At 45.3% G+C, this 19,113-nt stretch overlaps 1 protein-coding gene across 5 annotated transcripts in view; it reads right to left on the bottom strand.

Annotated features, from left to right (window-relative positions):
- The window catches only part of MPP5 (membrane palmitoylated protein 5), a 177,194-nt gene that overhangs the window by 79,555 nt on the left and 78,526 nt on the right, over window positions 1-19,113 (bottom strand). For all 5 annotated transcript variants that reach the window (XM_033950752.1, XM_033950751.1, XM_033950750.1 and 2 more), the window contains exon 3: window positions 14,669-14,877. In XM_033950752.1, coding sequence (XP_033806643.1) covers window positions 14,669-14,877 — 209 coding nt within the window. The remainder of the gene's footprint in view (window positions 1-14,668; window positions 14,878-19,113) is intronic.

Raw genomic sequence — 19,113 nt, 5'->3', positions numbered from 1 at the left:
GAGGAATGCGTCTGGTGCATGCACAGTAGTTTTGTGGTAAGCACAGCTCTTGTGCACATGCCTAAGCAAACCAGAAAGTGAAGCACACAACAGCATTGTTCTTCTATGCCTTAATGTGAGACAATTTACTGTCTCCTTATTAGGCGGTGCTACATGCTTCCACATTAACCAGAGCAGGTACTACACAGTCCTCTGAATGTTAACATATAACCCACAATAAAAAATTGTATGAATCATGCCACATTAAATTTGTGAAATCAAACTGCAAATTTTACCATGGTTTAGTAAAAGGGCCCCTAAATGTATCATTTTAGCTTATAAAAGAAAGAGACGAAGTATATATGAGTCCTTCAATACAGTGAGCAGATATCAGTATACACAACTTAAACCTACAATGCTGTAGACATTTTGCTAAAATGAAAGATTTTTCTGGTGTTTCACAATCACAGGGTCTTCAAAATCTAATCTTAGTTTAAAATGGAAAGCTAAAGTAAAATTTTCAATGGTATATCAATATCTAGCAAGGAAATAACATCTTCGTTAAGGGCAAGGAAATAACATTCTAAAGATCAGACTTGTCCACACACTCATTTTCTCAGTGGTCAATTACGGATGCGAAAGCTGGACACTACGGAAACAGGACAAAAAAAGATTGACTCATTTGAGCTTTGGTGCCAGAGAAGGATTGTATGCATTTAGTGGACTAGCGGAAGAACTAAAATCGATTCTGGAAGAGATCAAACTGGTATGTCACTCACAGCCCAAATGATGTGCTGAGAGTAGAGTCGGTGCAACGGATGGCCACCAGGATGGTCTCGGGGCTCAAGGATTTATCGTACGAGGAAAGGCTGAAAAATTTGCGGCTGTACTCACTCGAGGAACGTAGGGGGAGAGGAGATATGATCGAGACGTTTAAGTATATTACCGGCCGTATCGAGATGGAAGAAGATATTCTCTTTCTCAAAGGACCCTCAGCCACAAGAGGGCATCCGCTCAAACTCAGGGGCGGGAAATTTCATGGCGACACCAGGAAATATTTCTTCACCGAGAGAGTGGCTGATCCTTGGAACGAGCTCCCGGTGCAGGTGATCGAGGCAAACAGCATGCAAGAATTTAAGAGCGAATGGGATGCCCATGTGGGATCCCTTAGAGGGTTAAGCAAAGGGAACCTGTCACCAGGAGTGGGATCCCTAGGATAGTAGACTTGGGGGTGGGTCAGTAGAGTGGGCAGACCTGATGGGCTATGGCCCTTATCTGCCGTCATCTTCTATGTTTCTATTTTGGTCACACTGTCAGAAGACAAAGATCATTGGAGAAGGACATTATGTTTGGGAAGATCGAAGGAACCAGATGAAGAGGGTGACCTGCAATCAGATGGCTGGACACATTAAAAACAACCCATGGGGATGACACTAAAGGATTTTACCAGACTAGCACAAAACCGATCTCTTTTTAGATCTGTAATTCATTAAGTCGCTAGGATTCGAACACGAGTCAATGGCACCTAACTATATCGATATTTAAAAACAAATCTTAGCTGGGGAACAAGCTAATCTAAGTCCTTAGTAAAACTGTGTCCTAAAGACCAATTACGATGCTATGGCTCCATTAAACCTGATCTGCTACTAAGGCCTGTAGTCTCTGACCCTGTGAGCTGAAGTAACTGCTAAAGAAAACAGAACTTTCCATGTCAGATACTTCAGAGAGTTGGAATTATGTGGTTCAAAGGGAGTTTTCATCAGCTGGGTAAGGACAACAATGACGCGTCACAGGAAAGGCCCTGCTGTGGCTGGCCACAAGCAGCCTGTTTTGAGTGCTGCCTCCTGCTGACTGGCTGCTGCTTCTGGTAAGGAAGGGAGGGAGCGAACAAACGAGCAAGGGGAGGTTTGTGGCTCAGGATCACTGCCTGCTTCTGCTGTTTAGAGGCTTGAGTGAGGAAAGGGGGTTCACTGCTCAGTACCACTGCAATGCTGGTGCTTCGGGGCAGGAGGGAGGGGGGGTTGGCGGCTCAGGACTGTTGCTACTTCTACTGCTTCGGGGCTTGAGAGAGGGTGGGGGGATTTGCAGCTCAGGACCGCTGCTGTGCTGGTGCTTCAGAGCTTGAGGGAGGGAGCAAATTTTTTGCTGGTTGTGTGAGAGTGCCAGTTAACTGAGATTCTACTGTATAATCTAAGCTTCTCATGTCCATCTATTATCAAACTCATATTTCTTTTCATAACAAGCATGTTTTAATGCTCATGAGTTGATCATGGCAAGATCCCACAATGGCAACAAGGGCAACTTCAAAGGACAAAAGAAAAGGTGTTGTAGGGTCTGCTTCTCACCACAGTCACAAACATCAGGTCTTATAGAGCATCCCCATTTTGCCATATCAGCTCTTGTGACAGGCAAGGAGCCTGTCGGGTAATGCAGTACCATAAAGCACAGTTACTTACCGTAACAGGTGTTATCCAGGGACAGCAGGCAGATATTCTTAACACATGGGTGACGTCACCGACGGAGCCCTCGGTACGGACCTTTTTAACTAGAAGTTTCTAGTTGGCCGCACCGCGCGTGCGCGAGTGCCTTCCCGCCCGACGGAGGAGTGCGTGGTCCCCAGTTAGTATAAGCCAGCTAAGAAGCCAACCCGGGGAGGTGGGTGGGACGTAAGAATATCTGCCTGCTGTCCCTGGATAACACCTGTTACGGTAAGTAACTGTGCTTTATCCCAGGACAAGCAGGCAGCATATTCTTAACACATGGGTGACCTCCAAGCTAACAAAGAGGGAGGTGGGATGGTTGGCCATTAGGAAAATAAATTTTGTAACACAGATTGGCCGAAGTGTCCATCCCGTCTGGAGAACGCATCCAGACAGTAGTGAGTAGTGAATGTGTGAACTGAGGACCAAGTGGCCGCCTTGCAGATTTCCTCGATGGGCGTGGAGCGGAGGAAAGCTACAGAAGCAGCCATAGCTCGGACTCTGTGGGCCGTGACAGTTCCTTCCAGTGAGAGACCGGCCCGAGCATAGCAGAAAGCAATACAGGCAGCAAGCCAATTGGAAAGTGTCCGTTTGGAGACGGGACGACCCAAACGGTTGGGATCGAAAGACAAAAATAGCTGAGGGGATGTTCGGTGAGCTCTGGTACGATCAAGATAGTAAGCAAGGGCACGCTTACAATCCAGCGTGTGCAACGCCTGTTCCCCAGGATGCGAGTGAGGCTTAGGGAAGAAGACGGGCAGCACAATGGACTGGTTGAGGTGAAAAGCTGAGACCACCTTGGGAAGGAATTTAGGGTGGGTACGCAGAACAACCTTGTCATGGTGAAAAACAGTGAACGGTGGGTCGGCAACCAGTGCATGTAGTTCGCTAACCCTCCTGGCAGAGGTGATGGCAATCAGGAAAAGCACCTTCCAGGTAAGGAGTCTAAGTGAAGTTGTGGCAAGAGGCTCGAATGGAGGTTTCATGAGAGCTGAGAGTACCACATTCAGGTCCCAGACGACTGGAGGAGGCTTGAGGGGTGGTTTGATATTGAAGAGCCCTCGCATAAATCTGGAAATCAGAGGATGAGCCGTGAGGGGTTTTCCGAGAATGGGCTCATGAAACGCAGTGATGGCACTGAGGTGGACTCTGATGGAGGTAGTTTTGAGGCCAGCATTGGACAGCGAGAGCAAATATTCCAATACGGTTTCCACCGCTAAGGAGGTGGGTTCCTGATGATGCCGGAGACACCACGAGGAGAATCTGGTCCATTTCTGATGGTAACATTGGAGGGTGGCCGGCTTCCTGGAGGCGTCCAAGATGAGGTGGACCGGCTGAGATAGGTTCTCTGGAGAGGTCAGCCCGAGAGAAACCAGGCTGTCAGGTGGAGCGAAGACAGATTGGGATGCAGTAGAGACTGATGCTGCTGCGTAAGTAGAGTAGGAAACACAGGAAGTAGAATGGGTTCCCTGGAGCTGAGTTGGAGCAGGAGTGAGAACCAGTGTTGGCGAGGCCACCGAGGTGCGATAAGAATCATGGTGGCGTGGTCCTTGCGGAGTTTGGACAAGGTCCGCAACATCAGAGGAAGTGGAGGGAAGGCATACAGGAACCGATCCCTCCAATCGAGCAGGAATGCATCCGGAGCCAGACGGTGGGGAGAGAAGAGTCTGGAACAGAATTGGGGCAGCTGATGATTGTGAGGTGCTGCAAAGAGGTCCACCTGCGGAGTGCCCCATCGAGCAAAGATGGATAGCAGAGTCGGAGGGTCCAACGTCCACTCGTGAGGTTGAAGGATGCGGCTGAGATTGTCGGCCAGAGAGTTCTGTTCGCCCTGGATATAGACCGCCCTGAGAAAAAGATTGCGGTCCGTGGCCCAGGTCCAGATGCGCAGAGCCTCCAAACAAAGGGGGCGAGATCCGGTGCCGCCTTGCTTGTTTATGTAGTACATGGCGACCTGATTGTCTGTGCACAGGAGGAGGACTTGAGGACAGAGAAGATGTTGGAAAGCCTTGAGGGCGTAGAACATGGCTCTGAGTTCCAGGAAATTGATGTGATGACGACGCTCCTGTGGGGTCCAAAGTCCCTGGGTGCGTAGATCTCCTAGGTGAGCTCCCCACGCGTAGGGGGACGCATCTGTGGTGATGATCATAGAGTGGGGGGGCAGATGGAAAAGTAGACCCCTGGAAAGATTTGAGGAGTTCAACCACCATTGGAGAGATTGCTGAAGAGATGATGTCACAGAGATGGGATGAGAAAGAAGATCTGTAGTCTGTGACCATTGGTTGGCGAGAGTCCACTGAGGCGTACGAAGGTGGAGACGTGCCAGAGGGAGGACATGCACCGTCGAGGCCATGTGACCCAGGAGGACCATCATCTGTCGGGCAGGAATGGAGGGATGCATGAGCACCTGATTGCAGAGATGGAGCAGGGTCCGCTGGCGATCGGAGGGGAGAAAGGCCCTCATTAGCGTGGTGTCCAGAACTGCTCCAATGAATTGAAGTCGCTGGGTGGGAAGCAGATGCGACTTGGGGTAGTTGATCTCGAACCCCAGGAGGTGGAGGAGAGAGATGGTGTGATGAGTAGCTTGTAGCACGAGTTGAGATGAAGGTGCTTTCACCAACCAATCGTCCAAGTAGGGGAACACCTGGAGGTTGTGAGACCTGAGGAAGGCCGCTACCACTATAAGGCACTTGGTGAAGACCCTGGGGGAGGAAGCGAGGCCGAACGGTAGCACCTTGTACTGATAGTGGTGGTGCAGTACCTGGAACCGCAGGTAGCGGCGAGAACTCTGATTGATGGAGATGTGAGTGTAGGCCTCTTTGAGGTCCAGGGAACATAGCCAGTCGTGTTGAGAAAGAAGAGGGTAAAGCGTGGCAAGGGAGAGCATTCTGAACTTCTCCTTGACCAGACACTTGTTGAGGTCCCTGAGATCGAGAATGGGACGGAGGTCTCCCGTCTTTTTGGGAACCAGGAAGTAGCGGGAGTATAATCCCTGACCCCTTTGATCTGGAGGTACTTCTTCGATGGCATTGAGAAGGAGGAGGGATTGAACCTCCCTCAGGAGGAGGGGGGTTTGAGATGAGTGTGAAGCAGACTCTACGGGAAGGTTGTCCGGTGGAAGAGTCTGGAAGTTGAGAGAGTAGCCGTGGCGGATGATGTTGAGGACCCACTGGTCCGACGTGATGACTTCCCAACGGCTGGAGAAAATGGTGAGACGACCCCCGATGGGCTGTGGCAGAGGTAGCAAGGGTGGATGACTGGCTATGCCCTGGAGAGAAGAGTCAAAAGGGCTGAGATTGTTTAGCAGGCTGAGGAGGCTTAGAGGGTTGAGTGGCCTGAGATCGAGCCTGGGCATGGTGCTGCTGTTGACGGGGTCGCCGAGATTGCTGGGGAGGCGGATTGAGTGGCCTGGCTGAGAACCTCCGCTGATAAGATGATTGAGGCCGATAGGGTCGGGCAGGCGGAGCCTTCTTTTTTGGCTTGATCAGGGTGTCCCACCTGGTCTCATGGGCAGAGAGTTTCTGGGTGGTGGAATCCAGCGACTCTCCAAAAAGTTCATCCCCGAGACAGGGGGCGTTGGCCAGACGATCCTGGTGGTTGATGTCCAGGTCGGAGACTCTGAGCCAGGCTAAGCGACGCATGGCTACGGCCATGGCAGAGGCCCGAGAGGTGAGCTCGAAGGAGTCGTATATCGAGCGGACCATATACTTGCGCATTTGGAGAAGGCCAGAGATGTGTTGTTGGAAAAGCGGGACCTTGCGCTCAGGAAGGTACTTTTGGAGGGCAGACAGTTGTTGGACCAAATGTTTCAGATAGAAAGAAAAATGGAAGGAATAGTTGTTTGCCCTGTTGGCAAGCATGGCATTCTGGTAAAGCCTCTTGCCAAACTTGTCCATGGTCTTACCTTCTCTGCCAGGAGGGGTAGAGGCATAGACACTGGAGCCCTGAGTCTTTTTTAAGGTGGATTCAACCAGAAGAGACTCATGGGGCAATTGAGATTTGTCGAATCCAGGAATAGGGATGACACGGTAAAGGTTGTCCAGTTTACGGGGGGCTCCCGGTACCGTGAGGGGACTTTCCAAGTTTTTGTAAAATGTTTCCCGCAGGATGTCATGCACGGGAAGCTTGAGGAACTCCTTAGGAGGTTGCTCAAAGTCTAAAGCCTCTAGAAAGGCTTGAGACTTCTTTGAGTCAGATTCTAGGGAAAGGGATAGGGCAGCAGACATTTCTCTCAGAAATTTAGAAAATGAGGACTGCTCTGGTTTAGAGGTGGCATCGGGTGCCGATGGTTCCTCATCAGATGAGGAGGGATCCTCCTCGGTACCGAGAGGAGTTTCCTCCCATAAGTCAGGGTCCCTGACCTCTGGTGCATGTCGAGACACCGGGGTGGAGGGCGCGGTATGGCGAGTCTTGGACAAAGACTTTCCAGAGCGCACCGAAACGGTACCAGGAGAGGAAGACCGGCGTCGATCTCGGTCCCGGGAAGAATGCCGTACCGCCTGGTGCCGAGGAGGATCCAATGTGGCATGGGAATGAACCACCGGATCGACATGGAGTTGTTCGGCCGAAAGGATCGGCATGGAGGTGTTTACCGGTACCGAAGGGGTGGACACCGGGGGCTCGGTACGGGGCTCGGGCCGGTCTGGTACCGGAAGGAGCGGTGCCAGGATAGTGGGCAACAGGTGTTCAAGTTGTTGCTTTAACTGTTCCTGGAGTTGAGCTTTTAAGATGGCCGAGATACGGTCATCCAGGGGTGGCATCGGAACCGCTTTCTTTTTCTTCGGTTCCTTGGATGCCGCTCCACGCCCCGGCGATGAGGAGGCCGATGACGAGGCACTCACCGAGATCGGGGCGGAGCGTTTGCGGGACCGGTGCGATGCCGGTAGGGCTGGTGTCGCCACCGTAGCCGGAGGGCGCTCAAGGGAAGAGGAAGGCTTCTTAGCCGGCTTACCTGGCGCCAGCGGCGCCGATGTGGGGTCGGTCGGTGTCGAGGTCGACGGTGCCGATTTTTGAGGTACCGCCGTTGAAGATGAGGAGTCCATCGCCGACTCGGTGCCGAAGAGAAGAGTTTGTTGAATTCTTCGGTTTTTAAGGGTTCTCTTTTGAAGAGTGGCACAGCGGGTGCAGGAGTCCGCCCGATGCTCCGGACCCAGACACTGCAAGCACCAATTGTGTGGGTCAGTGATGGAGATCGGGCGTGCACACCGCTGGCACTTCTTAAAACCGACCTGCGGGGGCATGAAGGGGAAGATAGCCTCCGCAAAATCGAAGCCCGAGGCCTGTATACTGGCAACAGGCCCCGCCGGGGCAAAAACGGAAAAAAGGGGAAAAAAGCAAAGTTTTTTTTTTTTTTTTTTTTTTTGCAAATCAAAGTAAAATAAACCCGAAGGTAAAGAAAGAAAAATAAGGAAAAAAAGCGCGAGTGGGAAGGCAAAAAAGTGGTTTCAACGGCCGTTGAAAAAACACACGCGTCTTCTTCGCTCCGCGGAAACGAAGAAACTGGGGACCACGCACTCCTCCGTCGGGCGGGAAGGCACTCGCGCACGCGCGGTGCGGCCAACTAGAAACTTCTAGTTAAAAAGGTCCGTACCGAGGGCTCCGTCGGTGACGTCACCCATGTGTTAAGAATATGCTGCCTGCTTGTCCTGGGATAAGAGGGAGCTCTGTGTCCAGATGGGGCCAGTATATGGGTGTTATATGCCACTGAGGGCACCAGGGGGAGTTCTGTAGCACTGAGATAAGAAGGAGAACCTGGGAAGGCAAGGCTTGACTGGGGAAAAAAATACAGTCCCCAGGAGGCTTAGGGGCTGGTCCTTTGGAACACTGAAAAACAAGGAAAAACCCCAAGCTGGAATCTCCTGGAGAGGGAAACAGAACCTTTCCATTGCTTCAGGGAGAGGGAGGTCCCAGAAGAGGATTCTTGAAGTAACCAGGGGTGAGTTACTTCTGGAGTGGCTCCAGAATTTTCTCAAACTCTAGATAAAAATAGATGGACCTGAAGAGAAGGGAGAGGACTAATGAATAGAACAGCTTGAGCTCACAGCCAGATGAAGAAGGGAAGCCTGCCAGGAGAGGATGAAGAAGACCTTGCTGATTCACAGTCATGCAAGCAGCAAGTAAGTTTTGGCAAGACTGAGACTATGGATAGAAGTAGTCAGAAAATGGTCTGTCTGCTTGAACAGAAACTATTATAACAATGCAAGAGTAAAGCATTAATTTATTTAAGAAATTTATAAGCCACATATGATCTACAGTAGTAGTGCTGGGAGGAATTCAGAAGCCAGCTTTTTTGTTATTGTTGTTGCATGTTAAGTGTTTTCTTTTGGTTATCAGGCAGGGGTAGAGGATAACATGGAAAATAAAGGTGTAAAAAGTTAATGTCATTCAGGGTGTAGAGGCAGATAATCAAAACAGAAACATCCCTAGTCCGCTTAGAAGGCAGAGTACAGGAGCCTGAGAGGAATGTCAAGCAGGCTCATTTGCATATATAAATAAGGCTAAGTAGACTATCTTTTTCAAGCCCTGCTCTCCCGTTTTGAAGGAAGAGCAAAGGGAGCTACGGGCTGAATAAAGGGCGTAAATAAGCCTCCAATAGTCAAAATGAGAAGTGGGCTCAAGAAAGTAGACATTAGTACTTTCAACCCAAGTGTAATAGGCCTGGACGAAAAGACCTCTGGGAGGAATTGCAAGGCTAATCAAAAGGTTATCTCTGAGCATTCTTCCATAGAAGCAAGATCTCTCATAGCTGACAGCAGATCAGTGGTACCTGCAGGCTGCCTGGGAAGGTCAAGGCCTGAAAAGATCCTGAAAACCTTTATCCAATTAAGACCGGTGCTTGATTCAGGTGAGGTTCTGTGGTATTACCTTCCCAATTTTAAGGAGTGCACCACCAACTTTTCAGTGCTGGTTCAAGGGACTGTGGTACTCTGAGCCAACCTTTGCATCTCCCTTCCTCCTGTTCTGCAATCTGGTGTTTCTCCATCCGCTCCCCCCCCTACCTTCACCAGTGATAAAGAGCACCAAAATCACTGCTCTTTAGATAGAAAACCAAAGAAAGGAATATAACAAACACTTCTGCTTGGTGATAAACCAAAGGTAAAGTTAAAAGGGATAATAGGGTGAACATATAAATTCGTTCAGGCATCAGCATTCAAAGCATAGGTATCAGAATCGGATAGAGGCCATGGCCCAAACAATATTTTACCCAACAAAGCATCGGCAACTAGAGAGAGTTTGAGGGCAGAGATGGACAATTATTTTTGTTAGAAAGACCAAATGAGCCGTGTTTCACTCACACAACGGAATGAAACTCATGTAAGTACCCTTCAGTTCAATTTAATACTTGTGGACATTCTCATATTTCACATTGTATTGCTCCCCAGAGTGGGTAAAAAAACAAAAACCCCAAACAAACCACAGAATACAGACCTCTTGGTTTGATATCAGTGATAGGCAAAGTTACAGAAATATTACTGAATAGTACAATAGTATAACATCTTTAAGCCAAAGGATTGCCAGATTCCAGGGAAAAATATTGCCAAATTTGAGCCGTTTTTTTTTTTTTCTTTTTTACTATGACCGGATTAGCAGATCAGGAAATAGAATGGATGTAGGCCATCTGTATTTAAGTAAGGCCCTTTGTCACTGGTACATAGAAGACAAATGGTAATGCTAGCAAGTCTTATCTGTTAGAAGAAAATAAAACACAATATAAACTGAGTGAGAAGCTGGTTGAGCAATAGGACTCAGAGTAATGGTTAATGAAGTACACTAGGATGAAGGGAAAGTGTGTCTGTTTTCAAACAAGAAAAATGGCAACAGAGAACACATATCTGGATAAGGGGGTCATGTGATGATCAGTGAGAAATTCCCAATGCATCAATGTTTGCATGTTGCAACTGCCAAACTCCCTCTCCCAAAGAAATGCATTGGGCCATGTCAAGAACAGAATACAAAGAAGAGATTCTTCAACAAAATTCCTGGGAGAGTTTTGTTTCCATGTCATTCAGAAGAGTGGAAAAAAAACAAAACTGAAGAGGCTGAGATGATTGCTATATGTGGGACAAGCCATGAATACTCAAAACCAAATTGGTGTGCTGGTGTAGCATGAAAAGAGTAATTTTGGCTGGGTTTAGCAATTATAAAATATGGCTTGAACCAAAATGTATTTCCCAACCTAGAACTAAGAGAAACCCCAGGCTATCTGCTTCAGTCTGAAACAAAAAGATGTTAAGCACTCCCTTTTAGTGAAAACCAAAGACAGCTAGGTTTAGTATCACTGTTAAACAGAACTTCACTCTGCAAGATACACCTTCTAATATGGTGCCTATCTGTGGCAAACGGAAGCTGGAGCAAAACAAAGGACATGAGGCCTAAGCCATTCAAAACTGAAAAGATAACCATTCACTTGAAACTTTCCTGACAAAGACCTTATTAAAATTCAGTTAGGTCCTGCCCAGCCACAAAGCAAACCATATGACATCATCCAGCTACAACAGGAGCAAGTTGAACTCATGCATTATGATTGGCCACTACGCCTGAATTATGGCTGGCTAATACTCCTGAGCATCTGCCTTGGTGATTGTACCAGACTCTAAACCTCTAGAGCCCTTAAAAAGGGGAGATTCACTAAAGCTCCTCCTCTAGGGATCAATGCTGGACACACTGCTGTAATCTCTCCTCTACATTCAAGATGAAATGTGCTCCCAACCAATGCCATGTGCTCTCATCTGCAACTGAAGAACTTTTCAGAGTGAGTTACTTTTGATCCATCTTAAATTAATCATTCTATTTCTCTAACAATATTTTATCTTGTGGCACATTGCCCTTGTTTAAAGATTCCTAAATTGTAACTGAATTTACTGCATTGCCTGCCTGATCTTATAAGTAAATTTTGTTCTGTAAAAATAAAATTCTAATTTTCCTCAAATGTTTTTAAGTTTCTGTCCTTGAGTATTGCAGAGCTAAGTTATAAACAGGTAGTACATTCCCCAAATTAACATCTATCTAATATATAATATTCCTCTCCTCAAGGTTTATATATTTTTTGTTGGTGGATAATTCTTCTAACACTGGGAGAGCCTCTCTGTCCTGGCAGACAGATGATGATCAACTTGTTCCCTGATTTCTTCTGAAAAACTTTCTCTGTTGTTCTAATTCATTTCTGCATTAACATATGTAATTATTTGCTGCTGATTTATGCGGTTAATGTTTTTGTTTTATGCTACTAGGAAATACAGGCCACTAAACATGTAAAAATAGTTTGTTTGGAGAAAGAGAGGCCCAATCTATTAGTATCACATGAAATGAACAGTTGAAGAGTAAGACCTGTGTGGCTTAATCCTTTGTATGTAGTAAGCCAAGGCATGTTTACAGTCCAAAATGTGAAGAGCTGTTTCTCCAAGATAAGGATGAGGCTTTGGGAAAAAAAACTGGAAGCACAATGGATTGATTCAGGTGAAATTCCATAGCTACCTTTGGGAGGAATTTAGGATGGGTCCTGAGAACCACCTTGTCATGATTAAATACCGTGAAGGTCGGAAACCAATACTTGAAGAAGTTCACTCACTTGACAAGTGGAAGTGATAGAGATCAAGAAAACCACTTTCCAAGTGAGAAACTTAAGATGAGTAGTAGATGCCAGTGGTTCAAATGGCGGCTTCATCAGAGTGGCTAGGACTACATTAAGATCCCAGACAACTGGAGGTGGCATGAGCAAAGGTTTGGAGTTGAAACTGGAAAACAAGTGGATGAGTAGCCAGAGGTTTATAGTTGACAGGAGCATGGAAAGCACTGAGGTGAACTCTGACCATGTGGCCTCGATGTGCTAAGCTCAGTCTTGGCCGGTACCAAGAGAGTCGATGTAAGCACTGGTGCTGAATGCAACTTAAATGGGTCACCAAGCTCCCTCTGAAAGAACTCCTTCAGTTGTTCACAAGACTTGCCCCAGTAACCTTGGCTCAACAGTACCATCGGTGCTGCAGGGTGTCAAGGGGTTGGAGACCTTGATGAGGATGCACTGAAGGAGATTAATGGCGTCAACTCTTGGCCTGCATTGAGGGACTCGATACTGTAGAGGCCTGTGACACATATTGGGAAGAGGATGACTTCTTAGCAGGCTTGCCCGATAGAGGAACAGAATCTAATGTCGATGCTGATGGCTCACTGAATTTCATGGCTGAGCCAAACAGTTTTTCCTGTTGGATACGTCAAGCTTTTAACGAGTGTTTCTGAAGAGTTGAACAACAATTACAAGTGTCTACTCAATGTTCAGGCCTCAAACACTGTAAACAGTGATGGAAATAGTGTGCTTGCACAGACAGCACTTTTTTAAAATGCTTGAAGGTTTAGACATGGATGGAAAAATCTCGGCAGCGAAGTCAAAAGACTCAATGGTGATATTGAGACAAAAGAAAATGCTGAATTGCAAAAAAGAGGGCTTAAAGGCCCGGCAGGGGTACCCAAAAAGAAAATATATATATTTTTTTTTTTACAGATCGAAGAAGAACACTAGAAGAATAAAACAAAAAGAAATAAAGCTGAAAAGCATAAAAAGAGAAACATTAACAGAAAAGCAACACAATTTTGGGCCGTGGAAAACGAAGAACTGAGGTACCGCGAGCCAATGTTAGGTGGGAAGTCATTCGCACGTGCGCGGTGTGGGCAGTCGTGAAGTTTCTAAAAACTTAAAGTGGCAATGCACTTTTGACACTGTCCATACCAGGCTCCGTGGATGACATCACCCACATATGAGAACATGCTGCCTGCTTGTCCTAGGATAACAACATTACATTTATATGTGATGATAATGGAATTGACAGAAAATAAAATACTCTTTATGAAGGAGTGAGAAAAAGATTTAGATCAGAAACTGCAAAAGGAAGGTAGGGCTCCATATAAAGTTAAGAACCTGAATTCATCTACCCATTACAAGAGAATGAGACCAAGAGGCTTTATAGAACATATACTGGTACAGATGGAGAGCTGGTACAGTATTAAAGTAGGTAGAGGACTTTAATGGCATAGTGTGAGCAAGTGGACAGCTATCAACATACGAGGTGGGACTGCCCAGGAAATCAAATTCTTTAAGATGGAGTGGTAAAGTCGGAATGAGAAATCCTGGGGGTTTATGTGCACAAGACCTTCTTTTCTCCTTCTGTGAAAGCAGGAATCTTTCTTAGCCTCATCATTGCAGGGATGATAAAGGCAATATTTTTAAGTTTGCAAAGACAAACTTACACTTGGCCTGGTTATGGTCTGCACTAAGACAGATAAGGCAAATGAAATGTGCATTGAAATTCTGATCTTTTGGCCTATCTGATGACACAGTCAGAATCCCAGCTTCCTCAGTAATATCTTCTTTAGGGAAAATAAAAATAACAAAAGGAAAGAATATTTTAATGACAAAAGACAACATCAGAATAGACATAAGCAAATAAACCCTCAGTAATAGGAAAACTTGTTTTCATGACCAATCGGTGGGGAAGGAGGGAGGGAGCGACCGCTAAGTGTGGAAAAGGATACAGAGGCTCAGAACTTAACACTTAGTTCTGAGCTCAGGGAGAACTGTTCTGTCCTGGCACCATGAAGTGACATTACCTGCTTGACTGTGTGATTCAATTCTGCTTGTAACTAGAAAATCTGCTCTTCTACAGTACCATTAGAGAAAATTCTAACAGGCATAAAAACATGCTGTATGGAAAGTCACATGTACCCACTACAAATATTAGGTTTGAAAATAATACTCATCACTTGAGTGCTGGTAAAATACAGCTATCACCAACTGTGAGTTTTTCATTCATAACCGGTAGATTTAATAATAATAATTTTATTCTTATATACCGCCAAAGCCATAATAGTTCAAGGCGGTTTACAGTAAGAAGAGCTGGACAATCAGCGATGATAGGCACAATGAAAAGTCATAGGATACATGTAAGCAGGATACAGAGATCAGAGGAGCTGGAACAATCAGCGCACGATCAGCGAAAAGAGGCACAATGTAAAGTCGTCATGTTTCTATGTTTGCTCATTAGTTGCCACAAAGGTTAGAGGAAACTTATTAAAATACATCTGGAACTTTAATCTAGGCTATATGTCAGTTTACTTTCATACATAATGTCCAAGCCACTAACTACCACCCACCAATAAAAGAATAATTAATAGAATGGAGTACTCATGGTGTCTAATAATCTCTGTATATTTATACATACCTCTTGTGTTAGTTCTTGTATGCTGGAGGTGAGAGGGTAAGGCGGGCTGGCTTTATTCATGTGCACTGCTACAGCATTATGGATCTTAAAGGCATTTTGGAAATCTGTATTATGGATGAGCTGTAAGAGGAGACACACATCTTCTTGGCTCTGAGAGTCTACCAAGGCGTGTTGAATATGCTTAAGTGAAGATAATAGGTCGTCCACGTCTATGAAAGAAAACCAAAAAGACGTACTGTGAGCCAACTCAAGCTGAAAAATATATGAACCCTTGACCTTCCACTATATCAAGGACAGCACTGATAAAATCCAAAACTTTTCAATGCCAATCATTCTTCATTATTAATAAAGCAAGAAACAAAACTAATTGAGGGAGAGATAATTTAAGAATATGGTTGAAGCAGATCCAGACCATGTCACCTATTCACTTCTTAAATTCTTTTGCTTTCCTAGAAATAAATCTTGGAGCATAAAGTATCAGTTAAGAAGAAATTCCATGGTTACCCAAGTTTTCAAAATGTTATTTTATAACCTATTAAGGCTATTTATACTAGAAACATAGAAACCTGACGGCAGATAAAGGCCAAATGGCCCATCTAGTCTGCCCATCCACAGTAACCATTATCTCTTTCTCTCTCTGAGAGATCTCACGTGCCTATCCCTGGCCCTCTTAAAAGGAAAGTAATGTGCTGCACCAAAAAGATCTATGTGGCCTTTTTGCTGGTCTCTATTTACTAGTGCTGCCCGATTCAGGAAAAAAAATTTCGATACAACCTACTGAATCGATTTTTCGATTCAATTTTCCTGCCAAATTAGGTGGTTTTTTTTCAAAGAAAAATGGGGAGACCCAATGATCCACAGTGAAAACAATCCACCGATGAAAAAAAAAACTGTGGATACAGATGTCCTGGAGATAATTTATTTAACACTGACATATAAAACCATAAAAATTCAATTAAAAAATTACAATGATAAAAAATACTGTGATAAAAATCCAACCGGACCCTACACGGTCCGTGTTTCGGCGAACACACCTTCCTCAGGGGTCCAATGGTTTGCAAACTCACATACAAAGAATTGGACTGAAAACAGTCTATTGTCTTTAAACATGTGAGCAAAGAACACCACAGACAAGTTGAAGTAGCAAAAAAAAATGCTAAGAAGAGAATCCAGTGGGGAGACAAACTAAATACTAGCCGAAACACGGACCGTGTAGGGTCCAGTTGGATTTTTATCACAGTATTTTTTTATCATTGTGCTTTAATTGAATTTTTATGGTTTTATATGTCAGTATTAAATAAATTATCTCCAGAACATCTGTATCCACAGTTTTTGTTTTCATCGGTGGGTTTTTTTTTTGTTTTTTTTTTTTTTTCAAACATCCTGGTGGGTTTATTTTATAGCCTCTTCACCTCCTTTGCTCTCTCCTACCCACACTGGTCCTGTGGTGTAAACAAAATAAACAAACAAAAAAGACTTTTCCTCTCTCTGTTAAATCCTAGCTCACGCTCGTGGTCTAACACCAGCTCCGGAAGGATACATATTTCAAATCTGACATATTGTAATCACAAAACAGAAAATAAAATTATTTTTCCTATCTTTTGTTGTCTGGTCATTTTTGAAATCATGTTGGTCCCATGTTGGTCTTCTGATCAGGCTCTCCTTCTTTCTTTTTCCTCTGTACTAACCATCCATCTTCCATCTCTGTCCTCCCTTTCCTCCCCTGGAGGTCTGGCATCTTTCCTTTTTTTCATCTCCATATCCCCGCAGCCACAGTGATGGACCCCACCATCCACAGATCCACCATCTCTCCTTTTTCCAACTACCCTTTCATCCAGCATCTCTCTTCTGTGTGTGTCCCTGTCCCTATTCTCCATTCCAGTAGTGTCCCCCTTTTGTCCCTGTTCCTATGCTCCCTCCATGCTCAGCATCTTATCTCTGTTTCATGTCTCTCCCCATATCCAGCTTCTTTTTTCTCTCTTCCTTACCTCCTGTATCCCCTTCCCCAGGTACAGGCTTTCTCCTACTATCTCTCCTGCCATCCTGCACCCTGCCCACCTACTTTGGAGCAGTATCTGTCTGTCTTGTACCCTTCCCCTTGTGGTCTTGCATTTCTCTCTCTATTAGTCCAGCACCTCTCCGTCCTCTGCTTTCCTCTCCCTCTTTTTGGTTTGGTATCTCTCTTCCCTTCACTTCACCCCAGGTCTGGCATCTCCCCTCCCCGCTCTTACTCCTTCCTCTGCACAGGCCTGCCTCCCCACCACAAAGGCACTCTTCCTCCTCCTCCCTCTGCACAGGCCTGCCTCCCCGCCATGAAGGCCTGCCCCCCCCAAGCCTGCATGTTTCCCCAGCTTCCCCGCTTTTACCTTAAGCTAATATGGCAGCCTGCAGGATTGCTGGTGCTATAGTGATCCCTGCAGCTGCCGTTGTACTCAGCAGCATGTTTCCTCTGCTGCAATCCTGACCTTGACGTCAGAGGAGGAGTGGGACAGTAGCAGAGAGAACGTTCCGCTGAGGACGACGGCAGCTGCAGGGATCGCTATAGCACTAGCGATCCTGCAGGCTTCCGTATTAGCTTAATGTAAGAGCGGGGAAGCTGGGGGAACATGCAGGCCTTTCCGACTGACCCTCCCCCCTCAAGCAGGAGCGGCAGTGGACGGCCAGCAAAGGTAGCACTGCCGCTCCTGCTTTAGGAAGGCACAGGGGAAAGGGTCAGTCATCGAATCGGGAGGCCGTTTTTTAAAACCTGAACCAATTCAAATGGATTCACCCGATTCGAATCGGTGAATCGATTTGAATCGTGAATCGGGCAGCACTACTGTTTACTAAACTAGTTTTCTCTAGCCTTACACAGAGCACAATTGGTGTCCATTTATCAAAGAAGGAACAAAAGTGTGCTTCGTAACAGATTGGCTAACAAGTACTGAAGAGGGCTTTAAACTAAATCCACAGGAGATAGGTGAAAAATGTCCCAAGGTCATTAATAACTCTCAGGAATGTAAGACATCAAAATACCATTACTGAAATGAGACAAAAGGGTGATATCAGAAAAGTTTTGTATACCAATGCCTATAGAATGGGAAACAAATTTTCAGATCTAGAGCTTGAACGGTAGATGTTTTTTTGAATTTAGTGGCAGTCACAGAGAACCATGACTGAGATATAGTTATACCGGATTATAATCTATTCAGCAGGGACAAAATAGGTAAAACAGGGTAGAGAAGTGACGGACCTTCAAAATGTTTCTGCACTTTTATTTTTTTAAAACACTATTTATTAAATATGTCAAAAGCAAATTACATCACTTTTCTACATAATCACCCTGTTTTGCAATACATTTTCTCCAGCACCCTAATCATTTCTTAACGCCATCAGAAAAGAATGTTTTTGATTGAGTGTGAAAATATGAAAGTGTGAAAACTTTTTGAAGGACCCTCGCACGTTAAGAATAATATTAAGTGACAGACTTGCAGGACATATGGGTAAAGAAGAAGCACTCTGGATTAAACTGGAGAGAAGGAATAGAAAATGTATTTTCATGTTAACAGTGTGCTGAGGCAGAGATTTTGAGAACATGCCCTGGTCTACGATAACATTGTGCCCTTCATGTCACAGCTAAATGGAACATTTTTGGCACCAGCCATAGAAAATCACCCTCTGATGGGATTGGAGGAACCATAAAATGTTTAGTTGCCTGTGCTAGTTTACAACACCCCTTCAAGAATCAAATTTTACCACCAAAAGATCTGTTTGACTTTTGAAACAAGTGTGGCCCTGGTATTAAATTTTCTTTTATCTCAAAGGACACTGAATCAATCAGATCTGTTCAGGACAACAGGTTTAGCAAAAGTCATAAAGTTGCTGGGACAAGTGAAAATCATCCATTCAAGCCCATTAAGGCAATTAAAATATACATTAGCAAAATTCAAATTATACCACTTCATTCATTACAAGTGTTCTGGAAAATGAATATTTTCCTGCCCTTCAAGTATGTAGCCTCCAACCTGGTCAGTATTTAGTTTGCATCCATGACAATTCTTGGTAGACTGGCCACATAATGTGAGATCTCAACTGAGGAACATAATGTTTTGGTCAACCTTTTGTACCAAGGTCCAGAAGAATATATTATTGCTACCCTTGATGCACCCACAACAACTTCATCAGGCAGACAGCACATTTAATCACAAGCCACTTTGTCAACCATTAATGGGGTATTCAAAATAATCTGCAAGTCAGGATAAAATATTAAATGAATTTTGTAAAATCTGCAGTTTAAGCAATCCTATTATGCTGTGCCTTTTGTCTTATGCTTAAATAAAACTTGACAACCTGTGGCTGGTGCCTTCCCTAGCTATCAGGAGTGCTCCTAAGTGATGGGGTTGCCAATTTTGCAGAATCGGCAGTGGCTCAGCCACCACTGACCAGCATCTACTATATATACCTCT

This window comes from Geotrypetes seraphini, chromosome 7 (assembly GCF_902459505.1).
Source record: "Geotrypetes seraphini chromosome 7, aGeoSer1.1, whole genome shotgun sequence".
Classification (NCBI taxonomy): Eukaryota; Metazoa; Chordata; class Amphibia; order Gymnophiona; family Dermophiidae; genus Geotrypetes; species Geotrypetes seraphini.
Note: the sequence above shows the minus strand (reverse complement) of the source record. Positions and strands in the feature narration are given on the sequence as shown.